General features: G+C 42.5%; 1 protein-coding gene across 8 annotated transcripts in view; it reads right to left on the reverse strand.

Moving 5' to 3' along the window:
* Window positions 1–20,996, reverse strand: part of COLGALT2 (collagen beta(1-O)galactosyltransferase 2) — a 110,628-nt gene continuing 89,632 nt past the window's right edge. For 3 of the 8 annotated variants that reach the window (XM_008984851.5, XM_017966011.4, XM_008984849.5), the window contains 5 exons: window positions 18,047–18,153; window positions 12,508–12,640; window positions 11,286–11,413; window positions 8,059–8,265; window positions 1–6,248 (listed from right to left, as the gene is read on the reverse strand). In XM_008984851.5, the coding sequence (XP_008983099.3) occupies window positions 5,972–6,248; window positions 8,059–8,265; window positions 11,286–11,413; window positions 12,508–12,640; window positions 18,047–18,153 (852 nt within the window). In that variant the 3' untranslated portion in view covers window positions 1–5,971. The remainder of the gene's footprint in view (window positions 6,249–8,058; window positions 8,266–11,285; window positions 11,414–12,507; window positions 12,641–18,046; window positions 18,154–20,996) is intronic. The other 5 variants (XR_013529000.1, XR_013528999.1, XR_013528998.1 and 2 more) reach the window with 4 other exon arrangements.

Here is a 20,996-nt window from a genome sequence, read left to right on the forward strand (position 1 = left end):
TCAACAGCTTAAGACTGACTTTTATTTTTCTTTGATGTGACGGTGTAATGCAGTCAGGAAACTCCTTAGTAGATCCAGGCAGCTTCCATCTTGCAACTCTGCCATCTCAGTTTTCCCTTCTAGTCACAGTGATGGTAAAGAGAGCAAGGAGAACTTGCAACACTTCCCAGCTGCCTTAGACCAAGGCGACACCTGTCGCTTCCATTCATAGCCCATTGACCAGTCCCCGGCCCCAGTGAGAGTGCAGGGGAGGTGGGAAATGCAGGAGAAGCCTGGAGGAGTTGATGCACACCACTGCCTCTGCCACCGAGGGGTCACGCCTTCTTGCTAGGGTGCTGCATGGGTTTGTCAATCGTTCACAGTCGTCAGAAAGTGTTTGGAAGAGATGGCAGTGAGGGCTTGAGATGAGGCTGCACGGAGCAAGGGAAGAGTTGAAGAGAGATGCTGAAAGGAGAAAATACTAGAAAGAACAATTCAATTTTGTCTGGAATTAGCCTTGATCTTATTTTTTTATTTTTTGAGACAGGGTCTCACTCAGGCTGCGGTAGCACAATCTCAGCTCACTGCAGCCTCTACTTCCTGGGCTCAAGCAGTTCTCCAGCCTCAGCCTCATGAGTAGCTGGTACTACATACACAAGTCACCAACAGCTGGCTAATTTTTTTTAAGAGATGTGGTCTTGCCATGATGCCCAGCCTGGTCTTGAACTCCTGAGCTCAAAGTGATCCACCTGCCTTGGCCTCCCAAAGTGCTGGGATTACAGGTGTGAGCCACCACACCCAGCCAATCTAATTTAATTTTTAATATACAGCCACTCACCAACAATTTATGTTCTTCTGATGTGGTTCCTACTTTGATGAAACTAGGAGCTACTTTACAGATGTATGTCAGGTTAAAAAAAGAAACCTCGGAAATATAAAGAATTTACACAGAAACCACCAGATCAAATAGAAGCCAGGCAAATTATTTTAGACTCAGAATTTGGTAACCATTATTGGGTATGGTTTCTCAACATCTCTACCCAGAAACCTTTGTGGGAGCAATTTCTTATTTAACATTTCAAGTAATCCAGTGTTTGTAATGTTTTCCTCTAAGTCATGTAGTCGGTGACCTGTTATTACAGATATGGGGCTGAGACGCAGAGCAGTTAAGTTGCCCAAGTTTTAGGGACAGAGCTCCGGATCATCAGCCCCACTCTGAATGTATACAGTGGGCCGGGCACTGAATGGAGGAAGCTCTCCTGACAGACACCCCCACAGCCTCACGGAGCTGGAGAGAATCCCTGGGATCTGTGGGCTCCATCCCAGCCTTCCCGTCACGTGAATTCACACAAACTACCTCCCTCAGCTGGGCACCTGGTTGGTTCTTTGAAGTGTCTGAGGAGCATTCTGCTGTGGGTCAGAGCACTGCCACCTATTATCCTGAGAACCATTTCCATCCCATCGATGAGGAAACAGGGCCATAAGGATGATTTTGTGAGTTAGCACCCAGCTGGATTGGAATCCATTTCTGATCTGTAGATTCAGGTGTTCTCCAGGGGTGGCTGCGGCAAGAGAAACTCCTAGGAAAGGCACCAACTGACAGGAGTTCACGAAGGAGAAGCGGGCGGGACTGAAGCTTGCATGGCATTCAGGACAGGGCCTCTGGAACCAGAGCTGAGAACCCCTTCCTGTAGGAAAGACACAGGGACTTGACTTTGTGATTATTTAACTCCTTAGCAAATGAACTTCTGTCAGGGAGCTCACTTCTGGATCCTTTCTTTCCTCTGACGTTTAGTTGGCAAGAACGTCTCAAGAGCATATTATAGGAAGCCTCCTGGGAAGACATTTCTTCATTTTATAGTTACCAGTGGGAGGGATTTCCTCTAGCTGTGGGAAAAACCCTAAGATTCCCACGTTTGTAGCTGAGTGGGAACATTTCTTGTTTTGGACATCAACATTTTACTGGAAGCCTCTGTATCATCTGTCAAGAAGGTAACCAAACCTATAACTCTCCCAGAAATGCTGGGCTCTGTGTTCATGATGAGGCGGCCCACAGAGGGAGGCGGCCAGCTCACCTTGCCAGCCTGATGGCATCTCCGTCTAGTTTGCTGTTATCAACCTCAACACATGCCTAACTCTTCCGCCCTACCAAGTTCCCATGAATCCCACTTAGGTCCTTTCATAGTCCCGCCTGGCAACGCCTAGCTAGCCAGCTTCTCCACCCACCGTGCCCAACCCACTTACCTCTTCTGAACTCCCATTCACCCTCCAGACACCAACCCAAATGTCACCTTTCCAGCAAAGCTGCCCCGACAGTCCTCCTCCGCCCGTTTTGTTCATCTCTGGAATAAAGCCATCCTGTCTGGTAGCTACCTGCTTATGTTGCTCCCCTTTGGACTGCGGGCCCCACACAGCAGAGACCTCACCTACTCCTCTGAGCGTCTCAGTGCCCAGCACATGGTCTGCAGCAAGGCAGTGTTCACAGCATGATTTTTGAGATTAGGAAGAAGCTTGATCTAAAAATTCTAGTAGTCACTGAGACCAACGAGGATTCTCTTTTAGTTGCTGCTATTTTCCCCAGGAAAAAGCCCTTCAACCTTGGACCAGTATCACAGTATGGCAGTATCTTTTGATGAATGGATAGGCTGACCTGTGGCACAAAATGCAAGCTGGACACCTCCACTCCTTCCCACCGGGGGCCCTCCTCCATCTTCCTATACCCTGGAATCCTTTTCAGTGTACAGCAACCACCCTCCCCTCATTTGCCACGGGGATCACATAGCAGGGATGGTTCTGCCCAACCCCAGCATCCTTGGTCAAGGGCAGACCTGGGGCTCTCTGTGGTGCTGGCCATTGATCAGTGACTGTGGAAGCAATGGACAATCATATCGTTGAGCTAAGTTTTTTTAATTTTTCACAAAGAGCTCCAGAAGGCAAATAGTTGATCACTTCCTCACCCTGAAACAGCACAGCAAGACAGATGATGCAGGGTGCTGGGTGTCAGCTCTTTCTCGTTCTCCAGAGCTCCTGCAGCAGGCCTGAGTGAACCCCAAGTGGGGCCCACGCAGTGTGTCCCCTGCAAAGTGCAGGTGTTCAGTCCACACACAGCAGCACCAGCACTGCTGACATCACGGTTGTCTGCCCAGAATATCCCACGTTAGATCCCAAGAGGAATTCAGACAGGGTTTAGCCTCCAGAGGCAGAGAGCGGGTGACAGGGCCAGATGCAAAGGCCTCTACACTCATGACCTCATGTGACACTGAAAAGGTCAAATGTCTTGGCTTAGGACTAAAAGGGAGAGATGGGACAATTAATGAGGTCAAGGAACCTCTGGATTGCCGAAGAGATGACTTAAAAACAAAGTCACATCTGCAGCTCACAACGTTCACCAGAAAAGAACACTGCTTGGGATTTGAAGCCTGAGTAGGGAGAAACAAACCGGGCGAACAGAGCCAGAACTTTCTTCACAGTACAACAGTCCTAGTCTAAAATGCTAGAATTTAAGTCCAATGTCTCTTAAGAATGAGAGTTCTTAAATCTGTCAGACCAGCTGACAGAGAAACAGGAGAAAAAATTCTCTATTAAACAAAATAACACAAAAATCAACCCAAACTTCCTTCACCCCCAGCACCTCAGCAACCTCCCACCTTGTTAAAAAAATCATTAAGGCCATGCACACATGCACACACTCACATATGCAAACAAAAACCAGATACCCAAGGAAATCTTAGGAATCACCTAAGGATTTTCCACTTACTCCCCAGATGCTCTTGGCAGCTAAGTCTCAGCGGTGCCATTTGGAGTTGGGCGAGACCCCTTTCCTCAGTGCCCCGGCTTGCTGGTCAGTGGACAACGGTATCCACGGTGAGTCGGGAAGGAAGGTCAGGGCTGGCGTCTGGTGGAAGGCAAGCTGCCTATTGTCCTAATCTGGGGATCCGCCCCTCACCTGGGGAGGTGAGGCTGCCGGGCTGCCTTAACTACCTGTTTGTGGATGGGACAGCTTGGTGATCATTTTCTTTAGACTGAGCCATGCTGTTTAACCTTAATGTGAGAATCAGTATCACATAGGCAGTGAACTGAAGAATTAGGTATCTGGCTTAAAGTTTATCTTACGTTTGTTCACTAAGCTTGTACATGCAGCACTGCCTGCCACGGGCTCTGCTCTGAAGGGCCCTCCCCATGAGTCTTAAGTGTGAAGCTCAAGGTTTGGCATGTGCACAGCCCCACTATGTGGCTGCAGGGTGCATGGACACTGAGGAGGAAGGGTGCCTGGACACTGAGGAGGAAGGGTGCCTGGACACTGAGGAGGAAGGGTGCATGGACACTGAGGAGGAAGGGTGCCTGGACACTGAGGAGGAAGGGTGCATGGACACTGAGGAGGAAGGGTGCCTGGACACTGAGGAGGAAGGGTGCATGGACACTGAGGAGGAAGGGTGCTTGTATGGGATGACTGGGAGGGTTTTTCTGGAGACAAAAATTTACAGATTGAGGGCGTGAGAATGTACACTAGAGGAAAACCGCCATGATCTATACTAGGGCGACAGATTGTGGAGTGGGAAGAAATTATGCAGCCCAACTCTGCATTTTACATAAAATCAATGTGTGAAGAAAGCAGAAAGGACTCTTAGGGGATATTTTTTAAGAGAGGGTGTCTGCCCAGGATTCTGATTCCAACAGCTTCCCTGGTTGCTGGCCTAAATCAGTTGACCAGCCCTTTGTTTCCAACCAGGTTTCTCACCTGACATAGAGAATCATTTGTTTCAAAACAGTTCAGAGCCCCATCCACAGGCCTCCCTGCAGGAGCCTGGCTGGGAAAGTCAGGAGAATCAGATTGCCGAACAGTATGTCCACCCCCACTGCTCCCCTGGGCTCGGTGGAAGTCTGCAACATCTGTTTCTCCGCCTCATCCTAAAGACAATGTCTTCCCCACATTTTGCAAAATAAATAATTCAAAATATAATGAAAAGGCCAGGCAAGGATAGTTGCTGGCCTGAAAATGTGCTCTGTCTCTTAGCAGTGACTCAAAAAAGCACACCTGCTGTGGGTTCCCAGGCTAGGGGTGGAGTGGAGAGCGTGAGGCTCCACAGCAGTGTGCAAACCCGGGACGGGGCAGGATGCACACACAGCCCTCACCCTTTATATATTACATTTATGTTTATAAATACAGCATCCTGACTCAGTGGCCATAATTTTTAAAAAAGCCAAATATTGAGTTTTTTCCCTCAAATACCTACACAAACTGTCAATTATCTACTAATTTATATCCACATGGCAAACTGGTCACCTCTATATGAGAGCTTCAACCGCCATGATGGTCACAGGCCAAGTCTCAGCCAGACCTATATACCCATCCCTATTGCATACAAGGACTAAGATTTTTTAAAAAATCTACTTTGCAATAAGGCTCATTATAGAATTCTTTAAATAAAAAGCCAAATTAATATGATTTTAAGTGACTGATTCTCGTCTCCCAATCATTGCATATAAAAGTTTTCAATGTCATATAAAATGGACAAACTAGACCAATAAAGGTTGCCCAGTTGGCTTGGAGTTTTCAAGGTCACATTTGTCACACAAAATGGCCAATTAGACCAGTAAGTGTGGTCTAGCTGGCCTGGCTGCCTTGACTACCCACTTGCTGATGGGACAGCTTGGTGATCACTCTCTTGGACAAGACTCTAAGCCATGTTGTTCAACCTTCGTGTGGGAATCAGTGTCATATGGGTAGTGAACTGAGGAATTCCGTGTCTGGATTACAGTTTAACGGTTTCTAGAAAGCCTGTCTGTTAGCCATCTTGGGAAATTTGGGTTGAATTTCCTTATTTCCCTCCACTGTCAAAAATATATTAATTTCGATCTATCACATTAGATCACTTTGGTTAGATGACTGTGACCACTAAAAACAAAACAGAAAACTGGAACACCCAGATGAGTAGCCCTTTAGAAAAACCGAAGGATGTGCACCGATGGGGGTCACACTCCCAGGGAGGCTTCACAGCTCGTCCCTCGAAGGCACAGTGTCCAGGGAGGTTGGCGGTGGCAGGGCCTCTGTGTTCTTGGCATTGCTGTAGATGCGACTTTGCTTCCGGGACTTCCAGGCATGTGTCCTATCCCAGTCAGTGGCCACTGTCTCGTTGTCCCAGATGGTGGAGGTCTCCGTGTCACTCAAGTACCCCGGCTGGCCTGTGTAGTGTGTAGGGTAGATGAGCAAGGGTTCTGCAGAGAAGGCTTTCAGGTCCCTGGATTCATAATGCTCCTTGTACTCGGCTCTGAAAACAAGAAGGTGCCCGGACACGTGAGGGGGCGGAAAGAAGACGCACGGAACAGGGACAAAGAGTGAAGGAGCTCTGCTGGTTACCTGTTACGTTGTCATGAGTTCGTCTCATTATTTAAATTGTGTCACTTGTGAAAAACCTTAGCGTACAAACACAAAGATTTCTTTAAAAGCTTTCCAAAGAGAAGCTACCAAGCACAAAGGTCAGGATATTTCTGAGGTGTCTGGATAGACTAGTTTAAAAGATGAATTTCGAGGCTGCGCGAAGTGGCTCACGCCTCTAATCCCAGCACTTTGGTGAGGCTGAGGAGGGTGGATCGCAAGATCAGGAGATCTAGACTATCCTGGGCAACATGGTGAAACCGCGTCTCTACTAAAATACAAAATAATGGGCCGGGTGTGGCAGCCCTCGCCTGTAGTCCCCGCTGCTCAGGAGGCGAAGGCAGGGGAATCGCTTGAACCCGGGCGGAGGAGGATGCTGTGAGCCAAGATCATGCCACTGCACTCCAGCCTGGGTGACAGACCAAGACCATTTCAAACAAAAAGAGATGAATTTTAGGTCTGACTCCAAAAGTTAAAAAGTAAGCCCTGTTAGACCATGATCACGTTACAAAAAATGCCCTGCTCTTGAATTAATAAATAGGACACCCGAGATCTGGACAGCAGCAGTGGGGCTGTGCCGTGTGGAGGCTTGGACGCACGCAGGCTTGGCTTTGCACTCGAGCTCCCTGCTCATGGCTGAGGCTCCAGCAGGTGTAAAGGAGCCTCCCTCCTCCTCATACTCCTGTGCAGAATATGAAGAGACATCTGAATGTAGTAATTTCATTTTTGGTTAGGGGATAAGGGTTTGACATCCATGTTTCTGCCAGGACACAGAGTCTCTGACATGTTAGATACAAGAGGACAAAGAGCTCCACTTTTACTGAGGACAAGAGATAAAATGAACTGGAGGCAGCGCAGGAAATCTCAACAGCTAAAATGAAGACAATCTGGTGAAGAGATCACCCAGCAACTGAGAGAAGGGGCCAAGGTTAGAACCTGCGCTGCTCCATGAATGAATTTAGGAGTCATTCATTAATGATTCAGGAGCTGCTGTTATGTGTAGCATTTGGACTAGGCTCTAGGACACAGAGGTGTAAGATTGTTCCTGCCCCAAAGGGTTTGTAGTTTACTGGGGAGACTGACAGGTAGGTAAACCATTAATTGCTACACCTTTTAATAAGAGCTATGTCAGGGTAAGCTCCTGGGCTATGGGAGCCCTGAGCATCACAGTGCCTTCTTCCACTGACATCATGCTCAGGTATCGCGTCCACACGCCCTGAACCTCTTACACACCTTTGTGATCCCAGGAATCACAAGATATTGTGATTTATTCATGAGTCTCAATTCCTGACCAGATTGTGAGCTCCACCAAAATGGGTACCTCTGCCTAGCCAACAGTACACACAATGACCTGAGCCAAAGGAACTGGAAATTTTGAGGTGCCTGGGAAGATGTCCTTCACCTTGAGGTGTATGAGGTTATGGAAGAAGAGCAAAGACGAGGAGGGGACCAAGGACATTACATTCAGTTCAACTACAAACTGGGTATTACAAGAATCCCTGGGCAGGACACCCACTATCTCTGCCTCACCTTCCCATCCGTACAAAGGGATAATCCCCTGAGTCAGGCTCTTAATATTAATATGCAAAGATCATGTAGCAAAGCAGTACACTTTAGAAAATATCAAGTACTACCAGAATCGGAGAGCATAATTCATGAAGAGGCTGTGCCCAAGAGAAGGCAGGCAGTTCGGGGAGACTCACACAGGATGCTTGTTGTACATGATTGGCAGAAACTCGTCCACTGGCAGCATCTTCCCGAAAGGATTGGCTCCAACCAGCTTCTGTGCTCCTTCCAGAGAGATGACGTAGCCCAGGGTCCAGTAGGAATAGTCAGCTTCGACCAGGTTTTCCACATTGGGCACCGCTTTTTCTGGTTCCTTCACTTGCATCCTCTTCCTACCAATATAACTATAAGGAAATAGCAGAGCAGAAAAATTCCACCTTGAATATCGGGCTGTGATGAGGATGGAGCACAGCTTTGGTTTACATAGATGCCTTTGAAATCCTGGACTGTCTGCCATTAAAGGATGTATCACGTCCCAAAGTGGATCCTATCACCGGTCACGACTGCCATCTGCCATCACTGGGGCCATTTTGCTGGCTTCATTTATCAACACCCCCACTATACCTGTCTAGTGGACTGTTTTCAAGCCAGAAAGTAAGATATAGTGAGATTAAAAGATCTTTCAGATCATTTATCAAAGACGGGATGGGGTTTCCTGCTGTGTTTACAGAGGTTGGAAAGGCACAAAAAAGGCCAGATGGGAGAATCCTGACCCTGCTGTCTTCAGGTCCCCAGAGTATCAGCGTTGGGTGCCTTCTGCACAGGGCTGCAAGTGCTGGTGAGAAACAGGACTGAGAAAGCTGGGGGAAAGCGTCAGTCTGCAGAACCCCAGAGCGGCCGAAGCGGGGAATATGAATGACAGCTCCTGAGAGACATTCTCCTGCCTCACACTCGCCCAGCTGTGACCAGGCTTCCTTCCAGACATGCTGCTCCAAGAAAGGCCCCCAGCCACCTTCTGTCCTCCGTGAATAACTTCTGCAATGCCCCTTTGGCCACTCTTCCCTAGTCTACCTGTGGACCTGTGCTCCATTACTTTTGTCTGGAACCTGTTGGATTGGGCTTGACTGGAGCAAGCTGGGGAGTTGCCTGCTTCTTGCCTGCCAGGCAAAGCAGTACATCCTCTATTTTACCCTAAAACAACCTCTTTCAACATTCAAGGGATTCCCTCTTGTCAAAGCATCCCAGAATTTATAGAACAAGTATATGTTCAACTGTCAGTTCTTCTGAGGACAACAAACACATGTCCCCAACCACTGTCTCTTCGGATTACAGAGTCTGAGCTTTTCTGGTGTCTCATCCAGTGGAAAGGAAACTTTTATGGAGCACTCGGGAGGTACTAGAGTGACAGGGGCCATAAAGTTAGTTAGAGTTAATGCTCAACTTTAATTAATTTAATTTGAGATGTTGAAGCTGTGTGAAATATTTATTTTTTTTCATGAAACAAGTTGTTTTGGTAGGACTATAGTTTAACAGCTGAAAATTTAGCTTCGGGATTGAGATGTGTTCTAGGTGTAAAATCTATACCAGATTTTGAAGACTTGGTACCAAAAAAAAAGAGAGAAGGTAAACTATGTCATTAATGGTTTAAAATATTAATTACATACCAAAATGATGATTCTGTTTGGTTAGGTAAAATGTATTATGTAAACTAATATGTCTTAATTTATTTTTTCCTTTTTAATGTGATTACTAGAAAATTGAAAATGACATCTGTGGCTTGCATTATATATCTACTGAGCAAGAGTCCCTAGATGACTCCAGTGACTTGTTATATTCTTCCCTTTTACTATTTTCTGGAAGAATCTAATGTGGCAATCACAGACAGCTTATTACCTTTCACGTTTTAGGTTTAAGTAACATTTGTTTCTTTTTTGCTTTAGAAAATGACAGGTACAATTTAAAGCTGTTACCCTTCTTTAAGACAATATAATAGATTTTAAGGGAATATTTTGACTTGATCAATCACCTGTGAAATTTAGAAAACATATTTTTCCTGTATCCTTATCAAGACAACTGTCCTTCCTTCCTGGATCTGTTGGTACTTTGTCCTGAGAAATGCACCCACCAAACTACATGTGAACAGGCATGTATGCCAGCTCTAAACCTTGGATTCCCTGGGCTCAGTCTTCTGTGATTATGAGACCTAAGTGAAAGTAGCCTCCAGGCTCCATGAGGGAGAGGCCTTAACCATAGGCTGCGGAGCCATCTATCAGAAAGGCTGAAGTGCAGAGACTTCTGGAGGATATAGGAAAAAACAGTGATCTCAAGGGACTGCGCAGAATGCCAAGTCTAACCACATGACCACATGACTGAAATCTGACAGAGTGTAGGTATCTTATTACACAGTAACACATTAGTTGAGCCATTGCTAGGTTTCTTTTGAGCTCAGAGTGGCCCATTTTCTGAGGAAACAAGTATTTCACCTGGGCTCATAGTTAAATCCCTCCGCCCGAGGGTGGGAGGAGCAGGGACAGCTCCTCTGCTGCAGCTGCTCCAAAGAAAGAAGCAGGCTCTGAGTTGATGAATTGCCTTTGACACACAGCTGGGAGCAAACATAATGCCTGGGAACTTTCTGCTTCCCAGTGTCATTTGTCTTAAAAAGAAAATCAGAGAGAGAAAGGAGGAGGGAGAGAAGGAAGAAGAAAAAGAAAGAGGGAGGGAGAGAGAAAAAAGGAAGGGAAGGGAAGGAAGGGAAGGGGAAGGGGAAGGGAAAGGTAAGGGTAGAAACCACTAGATTCCCAAGGCAGTAGACAAAGAACATTAACTAAATGCCAGCTCAGAGCCAGCACTCCCTTGGTGAGCCTGGTTTTCCTGTGTCAGCCTCAGACTCTTCCTCACATCTGGTTGTCCATTTTCTCCATGTTTGTGCAACCTCGTTTCCCAACAGAGGAGCTCCCTGGCTGGCCCTCTAACCTCTCACCTTCTCGGAAGCTGCAGAGGCAATCTGCTCTCCCAGGATCTGAGGCTTAAATATGACACAGGACTTTGGCACTTGAATAAATGGCCTCTCCTTCCGCATCGCACCCACTCCATGGGCCACATTGCTTGAGGGTGGGATTTCTGCTGTGCTCCTAAGTAAGTGTTCAGTGCCACACCTTGGCTCTGTCTGAAGGCCCCTGATCTGCAGGCAGATTCCAGGTCTCAGAGAATCTTCCACAGTTTCCCACCCTGAAGAGTAGAAGGATGCAAAATCCGGTGGCTAACCTCTACCCACTTTTGTTTCTGAGAACATTTATGGAAAGAAAACCAGATAAGTGGAAGCTTAAGCTGCATCTCCTACTGGCTGCAAAGGTGGGGCTCTCTGCCCCTTGGAAAGTACTGAATGCCTCTCAGAACCCTTTCACAAGATCATCTTGTCACTCACATCAGTTCCCAGTCCAGCTGAGCCTGGTCGGTATCATCCATCAGCTTCATTAGCTTCTTCTTAAACTGATGCTCAAAACGCACATCATCTTCAATTACAAGAGTCTTCTCTAGTTCTCGGTCAATTACCTGTAAAGGTCATCAGTAGGAAGATAACCTATGAAAAGTTTGATACCCAATTTTTATTAGATGAAAGTGTATTAAAAAGTCACAAGTCTAGTAGTATAGGTTCATAACTGGAATCTAAGCAAATGGCCGTCAACAGTAGAATAGATAAACTGTGGCATATTCACAGCAGTGAGGATGTATGATCCACAATTAAATGCAACTTTATAGGTGACTCTCCTAAATGTCATGTTGGAAGAGTACACATACTGTATGACTCCATTCATATAAAGGAAAGTACAAACAAAGATAAAGCTTTAGAAGTCAAGATGGTGACTACCTTTGGGGACTGGTGACTAGAAGGAAGCATGGTGGGGAGCACTTCTGGGATGCTGGTTATCTGCTTCTGGATCTGTCTACTGATTAACATGGGTGTGTTGTTCAGTTTGTGAAATTTCCCTGAGCTGTATCTTTTGATCTATATACTTCTTTATACCTATTTATTACATTTCACTTAAAGTTTAAAGAAAAAAAAAGGCAGGCATAGACTGGATCATTAAAGGGGACAGTGTTCAAGAGGACTTTCTTCAGGAACTTTCTCTTTTGTTGTGGAAATTGACTCTTTATCAGGAACCCTACACACAAATACCCCCTCCAGAAATGTCTTGATCTGTAAGACAGGGGTTCAGGTTCTGGCACTGCCACTTCTTCCCTAGACAAGCTACTTAATAATTTCTTCTTGGGTAAAAGTGGTCTGTCCTTCCCAACCCACCTCACTTGACTTCTGTGTGATTTGTTTATAAAATCACTTAATAAGTGATGACATAATAGGTACCATAGAAGGCATTCCTGCTAATGACGAGAATGAATTAATAAAAGTGTGGCATGAAGGACATGATGTCTCCTCCTGTCATCATCCCCAGTGGCACCGGAGCTACTCCTCCTTGCCCCTCTGTTGCTGGTCTTGGGTCAGAGGGAGACACAAGGCAGGAACAGCTCTCATGCACACTTCCAGAACAGTTACGGGCTCATTTTACATCTGGCCCTAATTCACCTACGATATCCTACTTTCCTTTCGCCTCATCATAAAACTGCAATCTGAACACAGCATTATTTACCTCTTTCCAGACTGAGTAGTGGCTGAGAAAGCAGCCAATTTCGCCCCTGGTTAGAGGCCTGGAGGAATAGGGATCTCGATAGCCAGGGAGCATTTCAATATTCAGGGACTTCAGCTGGCTTGTGTTGAGTGCCCTGCATCACAGAAAACGTGTCTGAAAATTAACAAGTCAAAGGTCCCCACCACAGATGCCAGAGAGAGAGAGAGAGAGAGAGAGAAAGTTCTGCAAACACCCCTCTCCCACTGCTCCTGGCCCCCCCTCCTGCCCCATCCCAACAGAGCCTCTATGCACATAGACAAAGACCTCTCAGCTTCCCTTCACCCCTTACAAGTTCCTCATGGTTAATGTGTCACACCAGCATTACACGGTCTGTGAAGATGAGAGGGCATCATATTTTTGTGTATCCCTCATAGTGCCCAACATAGTTCTCAGCATCATGAGTTTTTCGACAGTGTTTAATAAGTACGCTCCTAATGAAGGAAAAGTGGTTTGTAGGAGTATTGAATATTGGAAGGGTGAGCACAGGAAGGAATGAGCAGAGGAACTGCTTGCTTCTATGTCTCTCCTTTGCACCTAAAACAAAAACAACGGAAAAACAAAACACGCAGGGAAGCATTTCCAGAATAGAGAAGTAAGGACCTCTGAAAATCTACTCCTCTATAAAGGCAATAAGGACACTGGCAAAAAAACTGCCAAAATTAACTTTTCTAGACCTCTGGAAATTGGCTAAACTATTGCTTAATAATCCAAGGAGTGTTTAATCAAGACTCACTGCTGAATTTCTGCTAACACAGTGATTTTTGTGGAGTTCACAGCTGCCCTAATCTTAACCTGTTCTCCCCAGCCCTACAAAAGCCTTGAAAACCAGTAGCCTTACAACTACAATAGCTGCAAAACCCACCAACCCAGCAGCCACCAGCGGGGACAAAATGGACTGAGACTCCCCTAAAGACCTGCCTCCAGAAAATCATCTCTATTCAACCTGTCTGGTAGCTCCCTGAAGAGCTATATTGTCAGAGCTTGTCTTGATTTGACCTGACTCAGAGTTCATTTTCTGTGAACAGCACTATCTGCAGGGCGCTTGTCAAAATCCATGGACAACAACTGTTTAACATTACAGTTGTTTGAGCAGGAATAAGAGGTCCATAGAGAGTTTGAAATGCTTCAAAATATCCCTGAGAATCTAGAAGGCCCCAGGCATATTCAGAACTGTCCATGCACCCAGGAGAAGCTTGAAAAGTCCCTATTCTCTAACCTCTGGCTGACCTTAAGGATCTGGAAAAAAAGGTAGTGAAGGCAAATGAATAAAACTCTGCAATCAAGGTAGGATTTGGCATAATGAGTTTTAAAAAATAATGTAACCATGTAGTATCTACAAGAGGCAGCCTTCAGACTAAAAGACAAAAATAGGTTTAAAATAAAAGAATAGAAAAAGACACACTATGTAATCAGTAATGACAAGAAGGCTGGCAGTGCTAGGCCAATATTAGACAAAATATATCTCAGACAAAACTCATGCTAGAGCCAAGGAAGGACATTTTTTAATGATAAAAAAGTCAATCCATCAGGAAGACATAACAATATAAATACATATGCACCTGACAGAGCTTCAAAACCATGATGCAGAAACTGGAAGAACTGAAAGGAAAAATGGACAACTCAACAATAATAGTGGAAGACATCAATATGTCACTTGCAATAATAAAACTAGGCAGGAGGACAACAAGGAAACAGAAGACATGAATAATATCTTAAAACAATCAGACCTAGTAGACATCTAGAACACTCCACCCAACAATAGCCAAATACAAACTTTCAAGTGTGCATGGAACATTCTTTAAGAAATTCCATTTTTTTTAGACCATAAAGACCATCTAGGTCATAAATTAAGCCTCAGTATACTTAAAATGATGGAAACCACTCAAGGTATGTTCTCCAATCTCAGTGGCATGAAATTAAATATCAATAACAAAAGGAAACTTGGGAAATTTAGAAATATGAAATTAAACAATACACTCCTAACAAATGGGTCAAAGAAGAAATCACAAGAAAAATTAGAAAATATTTTGAGATGAATGAAAACACAGCATGCCAAAACTTATGGGAGATGCCTAACATCGTACTTGGAGATATAGTTACAGGGGCAAATGTCTATAGGAAAATAGAATATTTCAAATCAATAATTTTACCATCCATCTTAAGAAACTGGATAAAGAGAAAATTCAACCCAAAGCAAGCAGGAGGAAGAAAATGATAAAGACTACAGTAGAAATAAACAAACTAGAGAACAGAAAAAAATAGATAAAATAAACAAAACCAAAAGTCAGTCCTCTGAAAAGATCAACAAGATTGACAATTATTTGCCTAAGCTGATGTATTTAAAAAAAAAGTAGACTCAAACTATTAAAGTCAGGAATGAAAGGGGGGTCACCCCTACATACTTTATGAAAATAAAAAAGATTATATGAGAATACTATGAACAATTATATGCCAACAAATTAGATAACCTAGATGAAATGGACAAATTGATAGAAAGGTACAAACTACCAAAATTTACTCAAGAAGAAATGGAAAGTGTAAATATACCTATAACAAGCAAATAAGTCTATAAAGATGAAATGGACAAATTGATAGAAAGGTACAAACTACCAAAATTTACTCAAGAAGAAATGGAAAGTGTAAATATACCTATAACAAGCAAATAAGTAATAAAAATAATTTCCACAAAGAAAAGCCAGATGGCTTCACTAGGGTATTCTGTCAAATGTTTAAAAATTGCCAACACAAATCCCTCACAAACTTCCAAAAAAGAGAAGAGGAAGAAACACATCCTAGCTTATTTTATGAAGCCAATATTATTTTTATACAAAACCAAAAACATTATAAGAAAACTACAGACCAATATCACTTATTAATATAGATTATTATCTATATTAATAATCCCAGGATTATACCAGGGTTGCAAGTTTGTTTTAACATGTAAAAACCGATTAAAGTAATGTGCCATATTAACAGACAAAAGTCACATGTTCATCTTAATAGACACAGACAAACCATTTAACAAAATCCAACACCATTTTATGATAAAAATACTAAACAAAATAGGACTGAAAGGGAACTTCCTCAACCCAATAAAGGCCATCTATGAAAAACCCACAGTTAATATCATACTTAGCAGTGACAGACTGAATGCTTTCCCTCTAAGAACAGGAACAAATCAAGAAACTCTACTCTCACCAGCTCTATTCAACATTGTACTTGATGATCTAGCAAGGATAGTTAGACATGAAGAAGAAATCATCGTATCCCAGTTTGAAAGGAACACATAACACTATCTCAACTGGCATATAACATTGTCTTATATGTAGAAGATCCTAAGGAATATACACACACAAAGGAAAAGTACTATTAGAACTGATAAGAGTTCAGCAAAGTTGCAGGATACAGGATCAATATACAGAAATCAATTGTATTTTTATTCATTTAGCAATGAACAATCTGAAAACAAAGCTAAGGAAACATTTCCATTTACCATGGCAGCAAAAGAGCAAAATACATAGGAATATATTTAACAAAATAAATGCAAGACTTGTATACTGAAAATAACAAAATATTCAAAGAACTAAAGAAGATCTAAACAATAAAAAGACATCACATGATTATGAATCAGAAGACTTCATATTGTTAACATGGAAATACTCCCTCAGTTGATCTACAGACTCAATGCAATTCCTATCAAAATCCCAGCTGCTGTTTTCTTTTTTTGTGGAACTTGACAAGCTAATTCTAAAATTCATATGGAAATGCAAGGGACCCAGAATAGCTACGACAAGCTTGAAAAGAATAACAAAATTGAAGGACTTCTTACATAAAAAGCTATAGTCATCAAGACAGTATAGTACTGGCATAAGGACAGACATATGGATCAAATAAAATTGAGAGTTCAGAAATAAACCCTTACATTTATGGACAACTGCTTTTTTTATAGTGGTGCTAATACAATTTGACAAGAGAAAGGAGTCTTTTTAACAAATGGTGAAGGGACAAATGGATAACCATGTGCGAAAGAATGAATGTGGATCCCTGCCTCATACCATATACAAAAATTAGCTCCAAATAGATCAAAGACCTAAATGTAATAGATAAAACTATAGAACTCTCAGAAGAAAACTTCATTAATTAAATATTCATGGCTTTGAACTTGACAATGGATTCTTAGGTATGACACCTAAATTACTAGCAACTATAACAAAAAATAAATTGGATTTCCTAAAAATGAAAAACTCTTTTGCTTCAATGTACACCATCATGAAAGTGTGACAATCCATAATCCATAAACTTGAAGAAAATATTTGACAATTACATATCTGACAAAGGACTTGCATCCAGAATATATAAAGAATTCTCTCTATTCAACTAGTTTCCCTGGTCCATGTGGCCTATGAATGGGACTGAGGCTCTTGGAGGCATGTGAAGCAGTGGTTCCTAAACTCTACTGCACCCAAGAATAGGGATGACAGATTTAGGAAGTTAAAAACACAAAACACCCAGTCAAATTTAAGTTCCAGATAAATAATGAATAATTTTTTAGTATAACCAACCCCTACATGATGTTGAGGACAAATTTAACTGGCTACCCAGTATTTTATGTGGCAATCCTATCCAAGGATCACCTTGAGGCTTCTTAAATGCAGTTCCTAGGTCCAGCCTCACAGAGCATAATTCAGATGGTCTGAGATGGGACTGAGGCAGATGCCCCCTTAACCACCCCTGGGGACTCTGATGTGGGTGTTCAGATCACACTTTGAGAAACACTGATGAGATTCTCTAAGGGAGTCATAAATCTTCAACAACTGCTAGCCATACTCCTTAGTTGGGGGTATGCAAATAGAAAACAAAGAAACTGATATTCGAAACCAACATATAACATGGAAAGGCACATTTTGTAAAACTCCATGCCTTGAAACAGTTTAGGGTGTCAAATAAAAGGGCAGAGCCAAACAAGATAAAACAAAAAGAAGGGATGTAACTAGGTTCTCTGTATTACTTTCCTGCCATATTTCCACGAAAAGTGGCCACTCTGATCAATCCAGGTAGACTGTGGCAGGCATCTCATGCAACAGGACATGTGGACCTTTATGCATTTTTCTATCCATTTTCTTCAGGTTGCCCAAGTTTCAGAACTTGATGCTCTAATTCCACTCTGAACACAATTCTGAACACATTCCTTCTGTGACACCGCAGAATGCTGAACACCACAACTGTTCCAAGAACCCTCAGTGATGGGACAATCACATCCAATGTTAGTCTTCAGTTTAATGTAGACCAAAGAACACTGGCTGCTGAGTGGATTTCATGCCTGCTCTACAGGATTAAATGAACTTAAATGCTACTATAGGTGGCACATGGCTGTTTTAAAAACAGGACTATCCTCTAACGACCAAAGAGTCTTAGAGCCCCACCCGGGACTAACGGTCTGTCAGAGAAGACGTATCCCCACTCCAATCACATCTGCAAGGGGAGAGGAAACCCAACTCACTTTCCATCCACAGCCTCGACAATCTTGACCTCAATCTCCTGCTCATACAGTGTGCGCAGCATCCGGTCCCGCCGGTCCTTTCTGCGCTTGAGGTTTATCATGAAAATCTAATGCAAGAAGAAAAAGGGAAAAGACACATGAATTATTCAAGTCTTCTTTTAGGCTGTTTGAAAAGTTTAGTAAATGTTTTAGATAGAAGAAGAAGTGGAAAGGATAGGAAGAACTGTGGTGAAAACTTGTTTGTGTCTCAGACCAGTGTTTATTTAAGGTAAATTATATTAATTCAAACTGAATTATTTGCAAAGCTCAACTCTTTGTAATGACTTAACAAATTCTTTGTTTCTCTGATGTTCATTGATAAATATGTTCTCCCTTCTCTTGAAATAGGGAAGTTTAAAAAAGCTGCTCTTTAAGAGATCAAAGAACAACATGATCCCATGTTTAGAAAAACCTAAAGACTCCACCAAAAAACCATTAGAATTGATAAACAGCTTCAGTGAAGTTACATGATACAAAATCAACAAACAAAAATTATTAGTATTTATACATGCTAACAACAAACAATCTGAAAAAGAAATAGAAAAAACAATCCCATTTATAATAGCTACAAAAAATTAATAATACTTAGAAATAAATTTAACCAAAGAAGTTAAAGATCTTTATAATGAAAACTATAAAACACACATAAAAGAAATGGAAGGACATTAAAAATAAAAAGATATCCCATGTTCACAGATTGAAAGAATAAATATTGCTAAAATGTCCATACTATCAAAAGTGATAAACAGATTCGATGCAATTCCTACCAAAATACAAATGATATTTTTCATAGAAAAAGAAAAAAAAATCCTAAAATTTTCATGGAACCACAAAAGATCCTGAACAGCCAAAGCTATTCTGAGCAAAAAGAACAAAGTTTGAGGCAGCATACTACCTGCCTTCAAAATATGCTACAAAGCTATAGTAACCAAAACAGCATGGTACTGACATAAGAACATACAAAACACAGACCAATGGAACAGAATAGAGAACCAGAAATAAGTGTACACATTTACAGCCAACTCATTTTTTATAAGGACAACAAGAGTTACAGATAGTGAAGATGTCCTCACTATTCCCAGATTTAATGAACCACAGAAGTACCTAAAGCTTTGTGAATGCCATTACAGGTAAATCAATGTTTTAATAAGGTCCTTTAGCTACAAGCAGTAAGAAACTCACTTTAAATGTTAAACTAGTGACTTTAACTGCCAGTGAGAAATGATGACACATAGCATAGTAAGGCAGAAACTACAGAAATAAGTCAGGTGGTAGTGACTTCATCCTGACTAACCATCTGGATGACTTTGAGGAAGACATTAATGTTTCTGGGTCCAGTTCTGTAAAAAATAGGAAGGTGAACAAACTCATCCTTCAAATTCAGTACAGATTAAAACATCTGAGATGGTGTTTTATAATAAAATAGGCTTTCTGCTATGGCCAGAATAAAGGAGAAATGTTGTCTTAGAACCAGTCATGAGTTCAGATTGTACCGTGTTAAGGTTTGGTTCACATGTCATTCTGAATGCAGTCATTTATATATATATATATATATATATATTCAATGGAATTAAAAGCTACACTAACTAAAATTTCAACCCTTCCTTGCAAAATATTGTCATTTATATCCATTTATAAATCCCTGGGCATAGAAACTGATGGAGGAGCAAGATGTTCTCTTTGAAAAAATTGTCCACCTGATTTAAGGCCAAGTAGATTATGTGCATCCTAATTTTATTACCTTCCTTGTTTACCTAACTGGGTAATTATTCTGTAAAAAACATAATATTCTGTGGTTACTCTATTTGCCTCATTACTTTGGACTTTATAACTTAATGGATTGTGTTGTTTTAGTCAGACTCATACTGTGACGGATCATGTCTCATCCCCTAATTTTCCAGATATGGAAAGGAAAGGGTATTTTCTAAGGAATAAACATGGAACCATCCGGGGTCACTGTAGGAGAACAGAAGAAACAGAACAAAAAAATCAACAAAAATGCATCCAAAAAGGTCCCCCAAATCAGAGATCTCTAGTCTGGGGAGACTTTTAGTAAATAACAATCCAGTTGCAGTCCCTGCCAGGACAAGTGCAATAAAACTGTAGCCACGAAGGAAAAACACAGACAGTTCGCTCATACTTAGTGAACCGTAAACAGAAAAAAGCGCCTCACAGCCAAATGCAGCCCAGACACCACCAATGAGGTCACAGAGTCCTAGGAGGATAGAAAGGCCCCTGAAAAGCCCTTTCTCCACCATGCTATCTGTTCCATAGAGAGGAGACTACCGCAGACTCAGGAAAGCAGAGTCTCTGAGCCCGTGCCACTTCACGGAGTTAGCTCTTTCCTGAAGGGCTCTAGGAGTGACCCGGTCCTTACACCGTGTCCTGCCCAAGGACGACCAGACCTGGATGATCTTCGTTTTTGTCTTATTTTGTTTCTTTGGTTTGGTCCTCATAGGAATGTTTTTAGGAGGAAAAATAAATCTGCGTAAGGACACTTGGGTTCTTTCTCCTAGGCAACCAAGAGAGGGATGCAGGGAAGGACAGCTACAGTTACATGTGGAAGCTGGTCCACTCTGGGTGTGGGACAACCTTCTCTGTAACCCTGATCATTTTTGAAAACTATTTGCGAATGAGTCTGATTCCTCACTACATGTAGTTCATCTCTTCTCATTCCGCCCTCTGTGGAAACAGCATAGTAGCTGTTAACTCTTCTCCATTTAATATTCATGAAATACTCTTTCCCCATTCCTTAGGTCTAGCTCTAAATCAGTTTTATGGGAGAAATCTTGATTCCCAGTTCCAGTGTCAAATCCCTTTGAGAAGACTGTACTTTGGGGACATGTATGTATATGTTACCATGTGACAAACAAGGCATCTTCCTTCGATTAAGCAGTGGCGATGAGCACCC

This window comes from Callithrix jacchus, chromosome 18, assembly GCF_049354715.1.
Source record: "Callithrix jacchus isolate 240 chromosome 18, calJac240_pri, whole genome shotgun sequence".
In the NCBI taxonomy this organism is placed as follows: domain Eukaryota; kingdom Metazoa; phylum Chordata; class Mammalia; order Primates; family Cebidae; genus Callithrix; species Callithrix jacchus.